The sequence below is a fragment of the Mesocricetus auratus genome, unplaced genomic scaffold (assembly GCF_017639785.1).
Source record: "Mesocricetus auratus isolate SY011 unplaced genomic scaffold, BCM_Maur_2.0 Super-Scaffold_100691, whole genome shotgun sequence".
NCBI lineage: Eukaryota > Metazoa > Chordata > Mammalia > Rodentia > Cricetidae > Mesocricetus > Mesocricetus auratus.
The window spans coordinates 16,988,284-17,007,355 of NW_024429267.1; the positions used below are offsets into that span (position 1 = coordinate 16,988,284).

Sequence of the window (19,072 nt, forward strand, 5' to 3'; positions counted from 1 at the left end):
AGCTCCAGGATCTGACACCTCTGGCCTCTGTGGGCAGCTGTACTCACAAACAGAAACACATACACATACACATAATGTAAAAGTCCCATAAATCTTTAAAAATAAACTAGAGTCAAAGAGAGACACATTCAACAAGAAGAAAAAAGCAAGCTTACAAGACCTCAGAAGGACCAAAATGGCTACCCATCCAGTCTGAGGTTCCCTGGAGCCCCAGGCTTCAGATTACAATCGAGGCCTATTAGCTCCTACTGAAAACTAATTAGCTTCTGAGTTCTTTATCTTCAAAGTCCGGATGAGATGACCAAAAAAAGAAAAGAAAACGGGAAGATGTTCCAAGACTCTGGCATCTGACTCACAAGCATCACCCACCTCGCCTCCTACCCAGCCCTAGAACCCAGCTCAACACTGGACTACGGTCCACGGTGCCTTCTCCAGACTCTTGAGGAATTCTTGACTAACTTCATTTTCAAGTGCTGAACACTTAAAGGTCAGGTCACTTCTGCACAAAAACTATTTCCAGGGATGAGGGGCAGGGTGGGGCATTGTGGAGTGAACCAGTAACAGAGTCACAGGGTGGGGACAGACACCCACTCCCACCTGGCCATGCTGGGTGGGACAGGTGAAGCTGGCCCTGGTGGGTGAGGCTTCTGGGTTTGCCACCGACCTGGCTACAGTTAGGTCTGGTCTTCACACACTATAATTTGTCCACCTGGCCCTTCCATTCGTGCTTGGCTTTGTGGTTCATGGTGGAGCTGACCCACCCACAGAGCAAGCAAGCACACCCACTCCTGGGCTTTCTTCAGGGCGAGAGCCACCACGCCCGCCCTCTGTCTGCTGCTTGCCATCTCCCTGTGAGTCACAACCCTGGCCTCGCCCGCCCAGAGCTTCCCCTCCCCTTCACAAATCTTCAATATCTCAGGTCTGGCCATGACCTCTTGTGCAACCTCAGCCCATGACATGTTCCACTTTCGCTCTGACCACTCACTTCTCACTGGAACTCCCTCCTTTCTCTGCCCAGCCTACAGCATCCCAACTACGGGAATCCTATGTCTCATCCCTTCCTATCCAGCCACCGCTCATCACATAGGTGGATCCCGTACCCACATCTACCCTTCTCTATCCCAGGCTTGGATTGCCAAGCGCTTCGAGGAAACAAGCAGCAGAGGCCAGCATCATCAAAACTGCATGTGTATCCAACACACACACACACACACACACACACCCCTTCAGTTCCCAGAAGACCCGGTGTTCAAGCCCCTCCTGGCACACACACGCGCGCGCGCGCACACACACACACACACACACACACACACACACACACACGAGCGCACACACACACACACCTTCAGTTCCCAGAAGACCCGGTGTTCAAGCCCCTCCTCCTCACCCAGCAGGCTGCTGCACCATGAGCAAAGTGACTTGATCTTTACTTGCCCACACTCACCTTTCCTGAGATGCTGAGCCTGTAAGCAGCCAGCTGTTACAGTAGGGTCTCCTTCAATGACAAAGCTGTTTCAAATCCAGCTGATCACCAGACTCTGCCCCTGCTTGGTTTCCAAACTCAGATCCATCCACAAGCTGCCATTAGGATGTGATTTCTAAATTTTTATGACTTACGAGACACTCATTCACCCACGGAAGGGAAGCCAGACGCCTTCACCTGCATCTAGGCCACCTGTGATGAGACTTCACTCTTGTTCTGTGGTGTCCCCTGCCTTTGCCCGAGGCTGCCCAGGACCTCCAGAAAGAGTCTGCTGCTGGCTCCACAAGCCAGGCTTCTTCATGACCGCATCTACCCAGGTGCCTGACTCCAATGCTACACCTGAAAGGCTTGGAGGCAGCAGCTCTCACGTCTTAACATGAAAAGGCACCCATCTTTGGCATCTGGCAGGCTGGGTCTTAACCTTGGTCTACCTAGTCTTTTCTCAACCTATGCCCTCAGAAAAGCCCTCAGTGTCAGCTTTAACAAAATAAAATCCCCACATACCACATCAAGCTGACCTAGGGACCAAATTCTGAGTGGGTGCAGTTCGTGGTATTTAACACACAGCTGCTACTGGTATTTCAAAAAATATAAGTGTGGTTTCACTTAACTCTTTCCAGAGGGAGGGAGGACTGTCTGGGATGTGGTCAGCAAGGCCATGCCTTCAGAAACACTTCCTGCCTTTTGGCCATTTTACTCTTCTTTGACACCCCTGCTAAGAGGCAAGGAGGGGCGGAAATGTCCTTCTGTCAACACGACTAATGATGTGCTACCTTCACTGCTACTGCTGACCCTCTACCAGCAGGATCTGCTGACTCAGCAACATCCCTGCTGTCCCCTCACCCTGGGATAGCAAACGCTTGTTATTAATATGGCTACCTTGGGCGACTGCTGCATAAAGCCTACAGTAGACAGACTCTGGAGAAACAAAGATGCATTGGCCCTTGTACTGGTTGATTTTTTGACACCAAGCTTCTTCTGAGAAGAAGACCTCAATTGGGAATGTGCCACCATCAGATTGGCCTGTAGGTAAGTCTGTAGCGTACTGTCTTGACTAGAGAATGGTGTGGAAGGCCCAGCCCACTGTGGGCAGTTACCATCCCTGGACAGGTGGTCCTGGGTTATGTAAGAAAGCACACTGAGGTGGTCATGGGAAACAGGCCAGGAAGCAGCACTCCTTCATGGCTTCTACTTCAGTTCCTACCCCCAGATTCTTGAGTTCTTTCCCTGGATGCCCCTAATGATGCACTGTAACCTTCAAAGTAACTGAGACCCTTTCCTTTCCATGTTGTTTTTGGGGTCATGGACTTTACCACAGTCAAAGAAAATAAACTAAACCCAGGCAATCCTTAAAGAAAGACTAGGAATCACGGGAGACTTAAAAAGGCATAAATCCCTTCATGGATGGTCTAGAACACAGGTCAAGGAGTTTATATGTCTGAACTACTCCACAGAAAACAAAATGCATTTTTCAGTATCATAGGTTTTCTTTTTCTTTTCTTTTCTTGTGTCCCCTGTAATTCAGGCACTGAATTTCCAAATGCCTGAGACAGACACACATAAATTCAGACCCAATGGCAGACAGAGGCACAGCTAAGTCCCACCCTCACATAGAGGTGAGCCTGGAGAGGCTGGGGAAGCACAGAGACATGCCTGGGCTGTGGCCTGAGGTGCTTTACAGAGATGACGTGGGCACAGGAGAAAGGCATCACCAGCAAAAGTGACAACACAGGCAGCCATGGAAAGTCCACAAGTCACAAGTTGAGTGTATGAGAACTTCAACTTTTATAATACCCTACATATTTAATTTGTGATCTCTTGCAGAATTCCCCAAGCATATGGTAAGGGTAAAACCTAGGGGAAATAGCTACATATACACTTACTCTTTTTTTGTCTTGTATAGTCTGAAAAAGAAATAATTATTACTAAGCATTCTTCTTAGAAAACAAAGACACAGATGGTCTTTGTGTTTTTGGCAAAAGACATAGGGTTAACGAGACACAACAGCTACCTGCTACCCCATGATGGAAAAGGTGGGTATATGCAAAAACCCAGCAGGCTCGGCAGTCTGTATTAACTACCCACCTGCCTTCCACACACCTAACCTCAGACACAGCAGAGCAGGCACACACCCTTCCTACCCGTCTTGTGCCCACTCCCCACACTCTACTGCTCACCAAAAGTGGGGCCAGGCACTGTTAATCCCAGCCTCTCTAATGGCTACCACAAGTCATTGACTTACCCATGCCTTCCCTTTGTACATAAGAGGCCACCACCCAAAGCAAGAGACCTACTGACCTACCATGTTACCTTCAGATTCCCTGATGTGTGAGGTCACCAAATGCCTCTTTAACCAGAGGCGCTTCAGCAGGAGAACTTCTGTTACTTGTAGTCCAGAGTATTCCGAATGTATGACTGTCTGCCCAGGACCGAGTGCTAGTGTGTAAAAGTGCCAGATAATTGAATGCACGAGTTACCTGGTGCCTCTCCTCAACCTTAGAATAAACCTGAACACTGGAATACAACACTATAGAATACATAAGCTTCTTAGAAGACTCAATGAAGTGCCTATCACAGGTAACTATTCTCTGCCATATTTAAATTCCAAAATCTTTCCATGGATTTTCCTTTTAAGCACAAGCTACTAAAGAAGGATAAAAGGAAGGTAAAGTTGGAAATCTGGGGTCTAACAAGCTTTGTCTTTAGACCCAGGACAACTTCGGTGAACCTCAATAGTTAGAGAAAACACTGGGCACACGTAACCCAACACCCAAGTCCCCAACCTTGCCATTTTAGAATGAAGTTAGGAAAACAGAGACATGTGAATGTAACACATCATTAGGTAGGTTGTGTAGCTTTATTTGAATTTGAAACATCCCCTATGAGACGTTTGTGTTTGGGACACTTGTTCTGTATCCAGTGGTAAGATTTATTTATTTATTTTGAAAGCTGCAGAGCTTTTGCAGAGGGAGCCTGGCTGGGAACAATGGGCCACTAGGGTCAGGCCTTGTCCCTGGTTCCTGATTTTTGCTTCCTAGTCTTCTCAATGTTCCATCTCCTATCAACTAACCCTACCCTGCCGTCCTCACTCCAACAGTGAAATCCTGAAACCACGAGTCCATCAAACCTGTGCTCCTCAAGCTGTGTCTGCCCAGTATTTCTGTCACAGCAAATGCCATGGAAGCTACTACAAAATATTCATTTTTACTCATTAATAGCACCCGATGGTAGCAGTATGGTAATATGTACATTTCCGGAAAGTACATTAGGACTCACTTTACAATAGTGGCAGGCAGGGTCAAGACTAAAGACCGCTTCAAGACAATTTCTTGATGTCATGCCTTGCGAATAGGGACCAGAAACACAAGTGCCAACTCAGCACAGGCAGAGTTACAATGGAGCACTGCTCTGACAAAGCCAGTGCCCATGATTCCTATCAATTTCTCTAATAAGTGTACTTTTACTATAAAAATGTATAAGGACTCAACTGTTAGCTATCTCCTGAAGGTGAGAATTCCAGACCAAAGAATGGATGCCACTAATCTTTGAGAGACTATGCATGAATAAGCTCATTAATACGCAGTGACCTGATTCTGAAAGTGATCTCTCAGCTCAGAGCTCTTTTTCTTAATGATGCAAAAATAGCCCAAATGTCATGAGTCCATTTGCTGCCCTTTACAGAACAGATGGGACTCCTGGCTCAGCAGAGGCTTTTGATGTGTCTGACCTTGAGGCAGGAAGATCCAGTGGTTAAGAGCCTCAACTCTTGAGAGACCCTATGTCTTCAAATGCCAGCTCCTCTACCTAACAGTTGGGAGGCAAGTTGTTTGGGTCTCTGTGTCCCAGTGTCCTGTATGTAAGAAAAAGCTACTTATGTGAAATGGGTTTTGTGAGCATGAAATGTGTCAATCACAAGAAGAACTGAGAACAGACTGAGGTATCATACCCGGAGCACATTCAGTATCTTTGTAGTTCTCATCACCAGGTGTCCCTTCTTAATGCTAGGTCTCTTTACAACTCCCGCCATGACAGATACTCCTCAGTTCCTATGCAGCTAAGTCCACTTAACCGGTCCTCAGTAAGCCAGCAAGATCTCACACTTACCACATGCCCTACACCAAATGATGACAGGTGAACCCTGGCACCTTGGTTTCCACTGCTACCCCATTCCATGCCAAGGTCTAAAGCACCAAGTTCATCCTCGGGCCTTTACCGGTACCTCTGCTGTACTGGAGTTAGGACAAGAGTCACTTTCCTGAAGGGGCCTCGTGAGAAGCAGGAACCTCCACAGACTTGCTCTCTGCTGCGTTCCCGTTTTGTAGCTTTTTGTTTTCTAACTTTCTTTTTATTTATTCCTTGTGTCTTTCATATCATCCACCTCCATCCCATTCATTTCCCTGTCCCTTCTTATTTGACCTCTACCCTGAAGCCTCCCCCTCAAAATAAAAGAAAAGAAAATGTATAGCTTTTTTTTTCTTTTTAATCAGTGACTTGTACTAGCTTATCTGACTTACCTGAAGGTTCCAGAGACACAGATTCTATCTGCACTGCTGGAAAGAACAAAGCCTGATGCAACAGTACTCAATGAGTACCTGGAGGGAAGAAGGGAGGGAGACAGAGGGCCTGTGAGGATGCAGGAAGTCCTATCACAGCCCACCCCCACCCCCAGGCTGGGATGCCTCTTGAAGCATCCTGTCAGAGCTGATGCTATTCCTCAGGAGCGCAGAGCTACAGTCTGACAAACCACCCTGGGTTGACCCTGGTCCACCAGTATTCCTAATGATCTGTCCCTGAACCACAGTTCCCAAATATATTCTCTTGGTTATCAAACCTCAGGGACTACCACTACCTCTGACTTGCTTGCGCTAATTTACTAAAGACACAGAAAGTCCTAGTCAAATCCCCCAGCTCCTTGCAGCTTTAAAAACTGAGAAAAGACAGACAACTGCCAGACAAGCAGCATTCGGTGTTTAGAGTGAGTGTGTGGGCTGGGGAGGTGTACAAGTGCACACGTGTGTGTGTGTGTGTGTGTGTGTGTGTGTGTGTGTGTGTGTGTGTGTGTGTGTGTGTGTGTGAAGGTACACGTGGTAACCAGAGAAAATCTGCTGAGCTTTCTTCCTTAACTGGCTCTGGGAATCAACAACTGACCACAGAAAGATACTCATTTGGAACAGCTTTGCCTGATTATCACATCCTTGATTATAATAATTAAGACTAGATTTGTGGTTCCACTAACCTCACGAGGAGTCGACTCCTGAGGCATGTGTATAACTATGGCACTGCTCTCCTAGTCTTCCTGGGATATCAACTCATGAAATTAGCATTTGAGCAAGCCAGAACACAAAAAGACTGTACATCATCCACACTCTCTCTCCGTTGTTCATATAAGAGAACTGAGCAACGAATGAATGACAAGGACCTAGAGTTGTCCCCCAAGGGACTGCTGACAGACAGGCTTCAGGTATAATCTTCAGTCTTGAATTTACAGGTATAATCAAAACCTTCTGGCTGTGTGTGTGTGTGTGTGTGGATGTGTGAGAGAGAAAGAGACAGAGAGAGAGAGAGACAGAGAGACAGAGAGACAGAGAGAGATGGGGGGGGACAGGAGTGCTTGAGATCAGAGGACAACCTCCAAGTGTCAGCCATGCCTGCTGTCCTATTTGAAACAAGGGTCTGCTATTTCCTACATCTGTGTGAGCCAGGCTAGCTGGCCAGGGAGCTTCAGAAGACCCCCCTGGCCCCGCCTCCGCCTCCGTCTCCTGGCAGAGGCTCACTAGGATTAAAGCTGTGTGTGCTACATGGTCAAGCTTTGGTGCTATCTCCCCACCCCACAAAACCCACTTTTAATTTCATTCATTCCCCCCAAAAGGGCCACAAACTTCTCCCAGAACATCTGTCAAGTATCTAGCTGATGTCTTCTCTATGCTAGCTGCTTTATTGAGTAGCAGACATAGGGGTGAGCAGGGGCCTTCCATCCTTTGTTTTGAAGGAAAACAGGTATGTCTGCAGTCAGGAGCAATATCAGGGGACTCCACAGACCACAGAGGAAAAGCAAGGCTACCCAGAAAAAAAACTTCCCCTGATCTCTGTCCCACAGGATCCAGGGGAGTGGCACAGGAGACAGAGAGAAGTGTGGTGGCACAGATTCAGTCAGACACGAAGGCTCACGGAATGTGCAGAGTGTTAGTGACTCAGGGGCAAGTGACAAAAGGGCAGGAGAAAGCAGATGACAAGAATGTTGCCAGACTTACCCTGCAAGGTGCAGGGAGGCCACTTTGGAGACACCACTCTTTTTATATCTGTGTCTTAGGTCACTCTGACCAAGTATTGAGAAAGGATTCAAAGATGGCAACAATGAAGATCTTTGGGCTTTTAATACTAAACAATCAACATTGATAAGGGTAAAATTACATTTTGTCTCTTCCTATCTGCCAGCTACTTGTCTCTGTACTGAACATGTGTTAACACAGTTAATCTTCACGCACCTTTGTGGGGTAGGGACTATCATTCCAAAGATGACAAACTGAAGACAGGTTCACTGAAGACGACGTTGTTTATGTAAAGTTTCACAACTAGAACTAACTGCCAAGCGTACTTTCTCTTCAAGTCCAAGATCCAGGCCTGCACTGAGACACAGTGGGGAAGGGACAGCTGGGTGGCTGCCACTCTGTACCACTGTCACCTCACTCTAAGAACAGAAAGAACTGCGCAACTCAGACTCTCTCCTAACACAGTATTGTGTCCAGAGCAAGGAGCTCTTCAGAAGGCACACAGCAATACCTGGTCTTCACCACCATGGGGTACTTAATTCCATTAGGAATTCCAGAATGTTAAACTTCTTTCCCTAAGTACAGACTGCTGGCTCCTTGAAGGCAAGCATTAAGTGCTAGTCTCTCAAAGATCTGGCATAAACATCTGACCAACCTGACTAGAGTCTACCCAAGAGCTCTTCTGGAAGAGTCTCTGCGGCCTGGGAGAGAAACTGCAAGTACACAATGTTTCATCCAGCAATTATTCCTTAAATTCATTTTAAAGGCATATTTGCCCAAGCACACAATGTAATCTGTACCAGCACATTTAAACCAGCATGGTTCATCAAGAATTAGAAACGATTTAAATTCCTAACAGTAGGAGAACAATTTTTAAAAATGATGTAAAGCCTAACTGAAAGCTACATCGATGTTAACCCATAATACATACTGATATGGAAAATGCCCAAGATACAGTGTAAAAGCAGTGAAGAGGGCTCAGCAAAGCCACTCATGGAGAAGGAGTCTCTTTTTGCTTAAATGATAATACACAGCCATGTATGAAGAGGAAAAAAATCCTGAAGAATTCTTTCTTTTCTTTCTTCTTCCTCTTTTTTCTTTTTGTTGTTGTTGTTGTTTTTGTTTTTTGTTTTTTGTTTTTTTTATACACTGCCTTCCTACATAACCCAAGCTAGCCTTAAACTCCCAAACCTCCTACCCCAGCCTCCCAAGTCCTGGAATTACAGGCATACCGCTGTGGCAAGGCAAGAATATATTCCTTTAAGAGTGGATGTTTGGGGCTGCAGAGATGCCTCAGTGGATCAAAAGCACTCGATGCTCTTCCAGGGGACCTGAGTTTGATTTCCAGCGCCCAAATGTTGGTTCACAACCATCTGTAACTCCTCGAACACACATGGTACACATATGTACACGCAAGCAAAACATCCGTACACATACAAGGAAAGGGGAGGGTTTTCACCACAGGAAATGATGAAGAAGTGAGTCAATAGGCACGTTGATGAGGCTGTATTCATCATCCTATAATTTATACATACTCTGCAGTACCACCCTGTGCTCCAAAACGTACCATTATTCATCCTTTTAAAATGTTTTTAAAGAAAAATACAGCAACTAATGGATGATATTATGACAAGAGAAATGGGCTTTTTCTTTCTCGTTTTCCTTTAATTATTTCAAGCTTCCAACACAAATCAATCTTATCAGAAAAACAAGTTGACACCACAGCCCACGCTTGACCACAGTATCAGCATGAAGACAGAGGTGTGGAGCCAGCATTTTCCAATCAAGCCAAACAGCCTGTAACCGGCTGGAATCCACATCTGGCCCTCACACGTGTCCATCTAAGTCAGAGCCCTTACCCTCCCACCTAAGATGACTGCTCCTCTTAATTATGTTTTTCAAAGAAGCAGGTGTGAACTGTGCCACAGAGGTCCCATCTAGCCAAACCATCAAAATTCATCCAGACTACTCCATAATTAGGTATACACCTCCTCCCACCAAAATGAGGTAAATCCATTCCTTGAGGTTCCTAGAAACACAAAATACCACCCCACCCCCCAAATGAATCAAATCTCTAGGGTCCAGAAGTTTTACCCTTCATAAGTAAACTCTTCAACAATGATCAGGACAAATTTCCTTCAAGGCAAGGTAGACCACACACACACACACACACACACACACACACACACCATTAGATCTTCTAAAATGCCACATACAACAGTAAATTGCCATCCCTGTCCACTAAATGACACCTAAGAGAAAGTTACCAGACACCCAGAAGATCCTTCTATGCACTTACCAAGGCCTGACCCATGACCTCATCCCTCTCCATGCAGCTCTTGAGGCAGAAGACAGAGTACTTCTGTCTGCACTTGGAATGGAGCTGTCAGACTTGCCCTTGACCTCCATGAACACCCCTCAGCTGCCCATCACAAACTGCAGCCCTCCTTTCCATGCTTGTGCCCGTCACCACTGGTACTGATGACATTCTATGAAGTCATCAGTGTCTTAACCCCCAAATTTCAAGTTCATGTTCTCAGATATATATATAATACATATTATATTATATATATATATATATAGAGAGAGAGAGAGAGAGAGACAGAGACAGAGAGAGATGCACTCATGTCATTCATGTTTCTCAGAAAAGGGGAGCCTATAGAGTAACCAGGATCACTATGGGTATACTTTTATAAACATAATGGCAACATTTACCTAAAAATAGAAAAAAGTACTCAAGTTCATCCTACCCACAACACATCTGGCTGGCAAAGACTAGACACAAAACTCACAATGCTTTAGTTGAATGCAGGTACCGAACATTCAAGGAAAATATATCAACATAAGAAAGCCATACCCCAAGTGGGTCAGCATGACACAAAGGTGATACAGTAGACTAAGAATTCCCAGGAGTGAAAAGTCTCAGAGCCTTGTCCCTAGTCTTCCTGCAAATACATCATCATTCCTCCAGCTACACCATGCAAGGGCTCCAGACTCATCTCCCACTATGATCCTCTCTACCCCCAGAAATCACCTTCCAAGGACAAAAACTCAGCTACACAGTACCTAAGATGCCCCCCGACGGCTTCCTCTGCTAGCAGTGTGGAGGGCAACTCCACTATAGTGTGGCTCCTGGCCTCCACCACTCAGGTACCCCTCAGTCTCCACACCTGGAGCAATGTCCAATGCACTTCCTCTCTCCTTTTAGCCCACTCTGAATCACCTCCTCTAAGGCCTCTCTCATTTCCCCCAAAAGTATGAAACTCCTCAAAGCTCTAAGAGCCTCCTACAGAGGCTTCTGGTCGCCAGCCTTGCCCCTCTCCTGTCCCAGCTAGGATACTCGTGGTGAGTGGGGTCCAATGTTCCCATGCCTCTTAAGTTTCTTAAGTCTTTTTCTGATTTGAAAAACTGAGCTTATAATAGCTAAAATCGTTTGTTATACTAGTTAAAACTGTTTGTAATACAGTATAAAAAATGATTTGTGTAAAGAATCTATTACAAAGTTTGGAACTTAGGGGTGGCTTTGGTAATTATGTCCCAGACACTATCTAACCTGGGGACATTACAACTTCTCTAGCTTGCTTGTCTCCCCTCGAAGGGCAGGGAATGAGGAAATCTATGGGAAAGGTGTGAACCAACACAGAAAACAATCCGAAAGCAATTAAATGCTACACCGTGTAGTAACAACAGGACAGCTGAGAAATGGACTGTGTGCCTAACTTGATAAATGTGTGGATCAGTAGGGAAAGCATCGATTCCAATCCTCTTTGCTGTAAGCATTCCATCCTTAAATGTATAATTGGTCTTTTTATTGAATAATTGAGTTTAAGTATATAGGTGTGTCACCCCTATGCCTTAGGTCTTATATAACTATAAAGTAAAACAACTCTAAGAAACCAATAAAAACAAGAAAGGAGACTTCAACAGTAACTTGACATCACAGAGCAATTGCATAATTCTGTGGATGGTACATGGCTGCTCACAATGTAGTAACTAGTATTAACCAGGTGCAAGTGCTTGGGTTTTAATTCTGAAAAACTGCGCCACGGGGGCTGCTACCCTTTCAGCTCCTCGTCATGCCCCTCTAATGAAGTACAGCAGACTCTCTGCTCTTCCAACTGCAGTCACTACCCACCTCTCATACAGACACATCGACTCTTCCCCCATTAGCTATAAACAATAAAAGGGGTGCTCAAAAGGCTAGGCAATAATTACTCACTTATAAAGCCATCTAAACATTACAGGATTATGATTTTTTTAATTGCTGAAAATAACATCAGAACTTTAATTTGGGTTTAACAAACTGGGAGGGGGGGACACCTTCTTTAAACTTCAGTTAAGAAACACTGTAATAATAAGTTCCTGCCAGAGTATTCAGAAAGATCTTAGATTTTTACTGATCTTCTATATCCTCAGACTAATCCTATGAAGTAGGCAATGCTCTAATGCATGCAGAAACTCAGGCTGGAAGAGACTATCCAAGACACAGAACTCTGTCTTCAGGTATCTAAATCCAACATGTGGGCCCTACTGTCCCTTCATGACAAGACCCAAAGATAACCAAAAAGCAATAGGAATCCAGGTGAAACCAAGGTGGTGGATATGAGAAACTGAGAACAAAGATGACATTTTCAGAAAGAAAAAACAAACAGGCCACAGTGACAAGACTGAGGGGAACAAAACCAATCCGAGTTAAATATATGAACCTTGGAGACAGAGCAAATAGCCGCCCCATCCCTCGGAAATGGAATTGCAAGGAGAAATACCAAAGAGAAGACTGAAACATGGCTAGCTTGTTCTAAATGTGAATGATAGCCCCTTGCGGGAGCAAGCTACAGGTGCTGGAACTGAACTCACAATTGTGGCAAATGTTCATACTGTATAAGAATTATTCAAAGTTGGTGCAAGAGAGATGGAGGACAAAACCTTCCAAGGAAAGACAACTGATTCTGAAAGGGCTGACTAACCGGTTTCAACAGGAAGGGGGGTTATGAGGAGTCATTTATGCAACATGCACTTGAGGGCCCACAATGGTTCAGCCATGAACACCCCTGCCCTCATGGAGGTAATGATTTAGCTGGGTAGACATACAGGGAGCGCAGCAAGCATGTAAGGCTTGAGAGCTTGGTTGAGGTTAAGTGTTCTAGAACTAGAAAACAAGTAAGTTAGGATATGAGAAAGAATGAGGGGAGGAGGATGGGTGTCAGAAACACTTTCATCGGGCAACCAACAAAAGACTAGCTAAAGGCAAAGAGAAACAGAAAACTCTAGAAAAGTAACTGCTTATTGAGCAAGACCTACTGGCCACAAGGGTTAGGTCCTGGGCTTACTGGGAAGAACATAAGCAGGCAAAGCACTCCATGGAAGCAAAAGTGAAGCTGTCTTAGCACAGACACCAAAAGAACCCAGCTGCTGTGACAGGTGAAGGTGGAAGTAGCAGACAGACGAAACAACTGCCGTCCAACCAAAGCCAAGCTCAAGATGGGGTTCCTGACCCTCAACCTGCACCGCTGGGAAGCCGCCACAAAGCAGAAGGGCTTCTGAGCTAGATTAGGTGACAAGTGATGTGACCAGCACATCTGCAGCTGGTGAGCAGGCCGATGAAGTGAGCTACCCTCTCCACCCCACAGTCACAACATCTGTATTTAAGCCATCACGGGGCTCCCATCAGCTCGTAAGAATCACAGCTTCTTTAATCTCTGTATCCCTAATAACTAGTAAGTAATGGTAGGTACTTCAATAAATATTTAACAAGGCCAAGTTTAAATCACATGACTCAAGGAGGAGGGACTAAATAGCTAGAGGTTTGATGGATGTGAGAAACAGAATGGGCCAGACTCATCCTACGTGTTCAACTGTGATTGGAGTCCTCTGACACTTCAGTGAACAGGGGAAGCCAGAGACGGCATCTAATAAGGTGCAGACCCCGAGAAAAATCACTGCAACTCCCCATCTCAATTTGTAAATGAAAATGTGGGAGCAAATGAGAGGTTGCAGGCCTTTCAGTGGAGAGTGGGTGTCTATCATTATCCCAAAGCCTGTTGCCTCCCTTTGGCTGTGCTCCCAAATTACAGGCAATAAAACATACAGCTGGTAGGTATGGCCACCACACCAAGGACCTTTACGGCTCTCCATCAAGAGTGGTGATACAGTGTTGAGGAGGCAGGAGCTTGGAGTTAGAGATCAGGGACACTGGTGAGCAATAGTAATGAGATACACAGATCTCAAACATCAACAACAGTTAGCCCAAGGAAAAGCGGAATGAAACAAACAGGCTTTCAAGGCAGTCCGTCCTGTCTGGCACGTACAAACCCAAAGGGTGAAACAAGACAGAAAGAAATCCTTTTTACAGGACCTCGATCTGAGGCGGTGACAGCAGTACTTAACCATAAGGAAGACCATCTTTCAGTTTTGAAATGTTTATTTATTGTATTTACAGAATGCCATCTGACTGTATTTTGAGCTTATGAGTTGTCTTTGACCAATACCTAATGCATCCAAAACTCTCAGTCTCCTATGCCAAGCAAAATTCTGCATCATCACAGGAAATCTCACAAACTGCTGAAGGGAATGAAAAGCCAATCAAAAGAAAGCTTCCAATTCCACAATAAACACAAACACTACAGGGAGCGCTGCAAAGTTTATAGTCAAGAGCTGTTTACTAAGTCTTTTAATAACTGCATTTCAAATCCCTTGAAAAGCACTAAGTAACATTTGTTAGGTTCCGAAAATTATACAACTTAAAACAGTGAGCTTACCACTTAAGTGAAACAGGGAAGCAAAAAACTAGATCATTTATTGAAAATGCCTGCAAAATAATACATGCCTGAGGGAACTAGATGGTTTTCCTACTGAATTAAATTGGGGGGGGGTGCTCTGATCCTAGTGTGGGAAATCTTTGTGATTACACAGAGGCAGCCATGGGAACCAAAGAAAGTTAATTCAAAAGGAACATCACTTGAGACGTTGAGAAAAACAGATTTTCTAAACTCTTGTCAGCGCTGGAGATCGTTATCAGTCCGTGTTCTAACAAACCGGGACATCTGACCAGAGCGTCTTTGAAAATGACAGGGCACTAGCGTTACCAAAGGACGAACAAGGTATTTTGCATTCCGAGGCTCGGCCTTCAGGCTCTCTCCCCGCCCCCGAGCAGACTTCCATTTCCTGAACCTTTGGATTGCCACAGGCTTACTTCCTACATACACCTGGGTTTGGGATGCCTTCCCCTTTAACAGTTAAAGCTAAAGTCCTGAGGCAAAATCAAGGGTTAAAAGTTCTGGGTCTACGCGGGCCCGGGTCTTCCTAGAAGCACAATCCGCATCAGTCACCGGACGAGTAATTTTTGTAAACAACTCTGAATAGGTACGGCATCAGTGAGTGATAGGACAAACCCCAGCAAGCTCTGGCTCAGGGAGAGAGGCAGCAGCAGGGCTGACTCGCAGAGGGAGCCACTGCAGACGATGGCAGTTCCAACCACGCAACAGGTCCACGCACGCAGTGCCCCAGCGGCGGGTACCTGGGCACCAGCAGCAGCTCTCCTCCTGCCCAGCACCCCGATGCAGCCATGGGGCCACTGGAGCCGGCAAAGCGCCATCTCTCCAGGGCACAGCCCACAAAGATAAGGCCAGAAGCACATTCCTTACAGATGCCGAGATACCGAGGCTTACTTGCGCGCTGCCAGGTCCCAAATGTCCTCTGGGACCTGCTTTAGCCCATAGAGAGGCGCTCCGGGCCACTGGCCCGGGAACTGGCCGCCAGCCGATCGGCCCTGGGGCGTGATGGGGCGCATGGTCGCCCCCAGCTGGGAACAGTGTGCGCTACCTGGCTTCTCACCTAACCGGCGTTAGTTCCCAGACGTGGATCTCAGCTACTTTTAGGGACCAGAACCTTTCTCCGCTCGCCAACTAAGTACTTGTTAAACATCAAGTCTTTCGGTGTATATGAGAAAGAACTTTTATTGGAGGATGAAGCAGGGGAAGCAAGGAGGGATGGGGGCGGCTCAAGTGCAGCAGTGGTTCCCCGCTGGCCAGGGTTTGCCAGCGAAGCAGTCGGCAGAGGAGCGCGCGGACCCGGCCGCCGCGCCAGGTGAGGCGGGCACTCACCTCGGGGAGCTCCCGGAGCTGGTTGGCGTCCAGCAGCAGCTCCTCCAGGCTGCGGGCATAGCGGTAAATCTCCTCGGGGACGTAGACCAGTGAGCAGTGGCGCTTGTCGATGGCCTCCACATGACGGTTGCACCGCCACAGGGGAATGCAGTGGAACATCGCCGCCCCCGCCGCCGCCGGAGCCGTGTCCCGAGCCACGGAGCCCGGGGCTCGGAGCCCGCTCCGCCCGGCCGCCCCGCTGCTCCCCGCCCGTGGCCCACTCCGCGCTCGTTGCTGGCCCCAGGCTCGCTCGCGCCTCGCAAGGGCTCCACGGTCCCGAACGCCCGGAGGAAGCCACGGAACACTCGCCGCGTCCCGCGCCTTCGCCACAGCCGGAGCGTCCCCTCCCACCTCCCCCACCGCCGCGCTCCGCTTCCTACTCGCGGCTGCCGCGCACTGGGCATGCGCACACGGCCGCACGCGGAGGGCGTGTCCCGGCCGGGGATGCTCCGCTCCGGGTTTTCCTGGAGATCCGGCTCCCCGGAGGGTCGGGGGAACCGGGGCTCCTGCGGTCCCCTCTGCGCTGGGATTCCCGCAGCGTGGGACTTTGGTGGGAACCGCGCTCTTAAAAGGACCTGGGAAGGACAGGACCGGGACCGAAGACCAGAGGGAGCCGAACAACTTCCGAGTTTTAGTTTTACTCACCGTGCCTCTTCTCGCTCCCCTTCCCCAAAACAACTTTCTCTTCCGGGGTCAGGAAGTACCGCCCCGCCGCGTACCTTGAGCCTGGGGTATCACTGTAGCCTATTCTGGTTTTCTGACCCCCTCCCTCCTTGTCTCCCAACTCCCCCGCGTCTGCTCACACTCATCGGCGGGATCTGTGTCCTGGGAGCATCTTCAGTAAGTAGGGCTTATTGGAGATGTAAGCGACACCCCTTCCTGGTGCCACCAAAAGCATGGAGTCAGAGTCTTTAAAAGCTTTTAAAAGATGCTCAAGGAAGAAAGAGGTTGGCGAAGGTGCACTTCGGGGCCAGTTCTACCTCGCCCAGATGTGACTCGGGCCTAACCTGGGCTGAAGAAGTACAGAAGGGACTGGTCCGGGAGGCCAGATGAGCCTCCTGCACCTGGCTGTTGTGTTTCTTGAACAGCACCCTGCTCCATACGAAGGGGAGATTGCAACCCAAGTAATAATTTTCAGGTGAAAGAGCAGGACTCTTCCTCTGCCCCTGACACGTGTCTATTAGCATAGGCAGACACTTGGACCACCCATCCCTTTTCTCCTGTTGTTCACCAATCACGATCTCAGAATAACCAAAGACACTCCATGAACGGTGGTCGACCCGGTCCAGGCCAAACACAGTCACAATGGACTGTTTTAAGAGTCTCCACTGACTCCCCCACCCAGCCACGGAAGCCCTATGCTCCCACAGCTCAGATGTGGAGGAGCCTGAAAGTTGGGCTTGCTTAGTGACCAAGGCAAAGCTTGTGTTGAATCCCTTCTGGCTCTTCGTACTTCTAACTGCACAGGGCACTTTTTGCCCAAGTGGAGAGGGGAAGGGACACATAAACTTCATCTCTATCTTAACTGAAAAGGGAGGAAATTCGACTTTTTTTTCCTACCTCAGGATTACCACCTAGGCCTGCTAGTTAAAGCCCGTGCCTCATTCCTGCCCCGTGTTTCTCGGTTTATGCTGACTTGATTCCTGCATTCTTGAGGAGGACTTTGAGCCTCCACTCCTCCTTCATTCTTGCATTCCAGGAGCATGGATAAAGCCCATTTTCTGCCACCTCCCATGGAAAAATTTGGTTTCTGATTGAGACAGCCAAGAAAATACCTCATTAACTTTGCGGGTTTCCCAACTGCCTTTTTAAAAATTATAGGAAGCTGACCTACTCAGCTTAGTGTTGATTTTTCAGAGATATACTAGATTACTTATGATGAATGCATTTTTAAAATATGGCTGTTCTTTTGAGAATTCCTACCTGGAAATAAGCATTCCTGTGCTTCCCTGTGTTGTGATCATGTATCTTCCTATTTCCAAAGACATCGTGGCCTTTTGAACAACAGCAGATACTCTCACCGTCTTTGCAGATCCTGTAAACTCTAGGGTGCACGTGCCAAATTCATGTTCAGTTAACTCTGTGTTCTAGTTAGCTTTCTGCTGCTGTTATAAACATTATGACAAAAAGTAACTTCGGGAGCAAACGGTTTGTTTGACGTACATTTCTGGATCACAGGGCATCCTTGAGGGAAGGCAAACCAGGACAGGAACCTGGAGACAGGAACTGATTTGATGCAAAGGCCATGGAAGAATGCTGCTTCCTGGCTTGTTCGGCTTGCTTTTTTTAATACAACCCCAGACCACCTGTCTAGGATGGTACCAACCACAGTGGGCCCTCCCACATTAGTCTTTAATCAAGAAAATGCCTTATAGACTTGCCTATAGGCCCATCTGATGGAGACTTTTTTCTCAGTTGAGGTTCCCTCCTCCTAGATGACTCTACCTTATGTCAAGTTGATAACTAACCAGCACAAGAGGTGAGGGTTTATTTGGCTTACTTGTCAGGATCACAACCCATAACTAGGGTAAGCAAGGACAGGACCTAAGAGCAGAAACTGAAGCAGAGGTGGTAGAGAAATGTTGCTTATCAGCTTGGTTTCCTTGGCTTACTGGCCATGCTTCCTTATGTAACTCAGGACCACCTGCCCACTGTGGACATAATAATTCAGGATAGTTTACTATACAACAGATAATTAATAAATGTGCACATTACTCACCAGATACATGCTAGATGCTAGAAATACAACAAAAATAAGATAGCCCTTATCACAGAATGAAAATGTCTCTATTAATGGTTTGTTATTTTAGTTCCTAACTTTTTTGTAAAATGGCATAACCATTACCTTATTTAAATCCAAAAGTGGCAGCTGGTAAGATGGAGCTGACTGGGAAATCCAGAAATCCAGGCATGTAAAATGTAAAATGAAAGGGAGATACCGCCCTGTAACCATTGGAGTTTAAAAAAAAAATAACAAAACCTGATAATCCGGTATTATTGAAGATACAGAGTAGCAGGAACTCAAGCATTGCTGACAAGAAAGTAAAATGTTGGAAACTATTATGCAAAATAATTTGAAGTTTCTCTGTATGTCTGCCCTAATGATCCAACCATTCCATTCCATGGTATATATACACAAAAAAGCTGGTATAAGTTATTTGTCAAGCTCAATGGTAGGT

At 46.8% G+C, this 19,072-nt stretch overlaps 1 protein-coding gene across 1 annotated transcript in view; it reads right to left on the reverse strand.

Moving 5' to 3' along the window:
- The window catches only part of Lrrc1 (leucine rich repeat containing 1), a 120,024-nt gene extending 103,784 nt beyond the window's left edge, over positions 1–16,240 (reverse strand). Inside the window, exon 1 of the mRNA XM_005073715.4 lies at positions 15,855–16,240. Coding sequence (XP_005073772.1) covers positions 15,855–16,013 — 159 coding nt within the window. The 5' untranslated portion in view covers positions 16,014–16,240. The remainder of the gene's footprint in view (positions 1–15,854) is intronic.
- Positions 16,241–19,072: the final 2,832 nt, after the last annotated feature.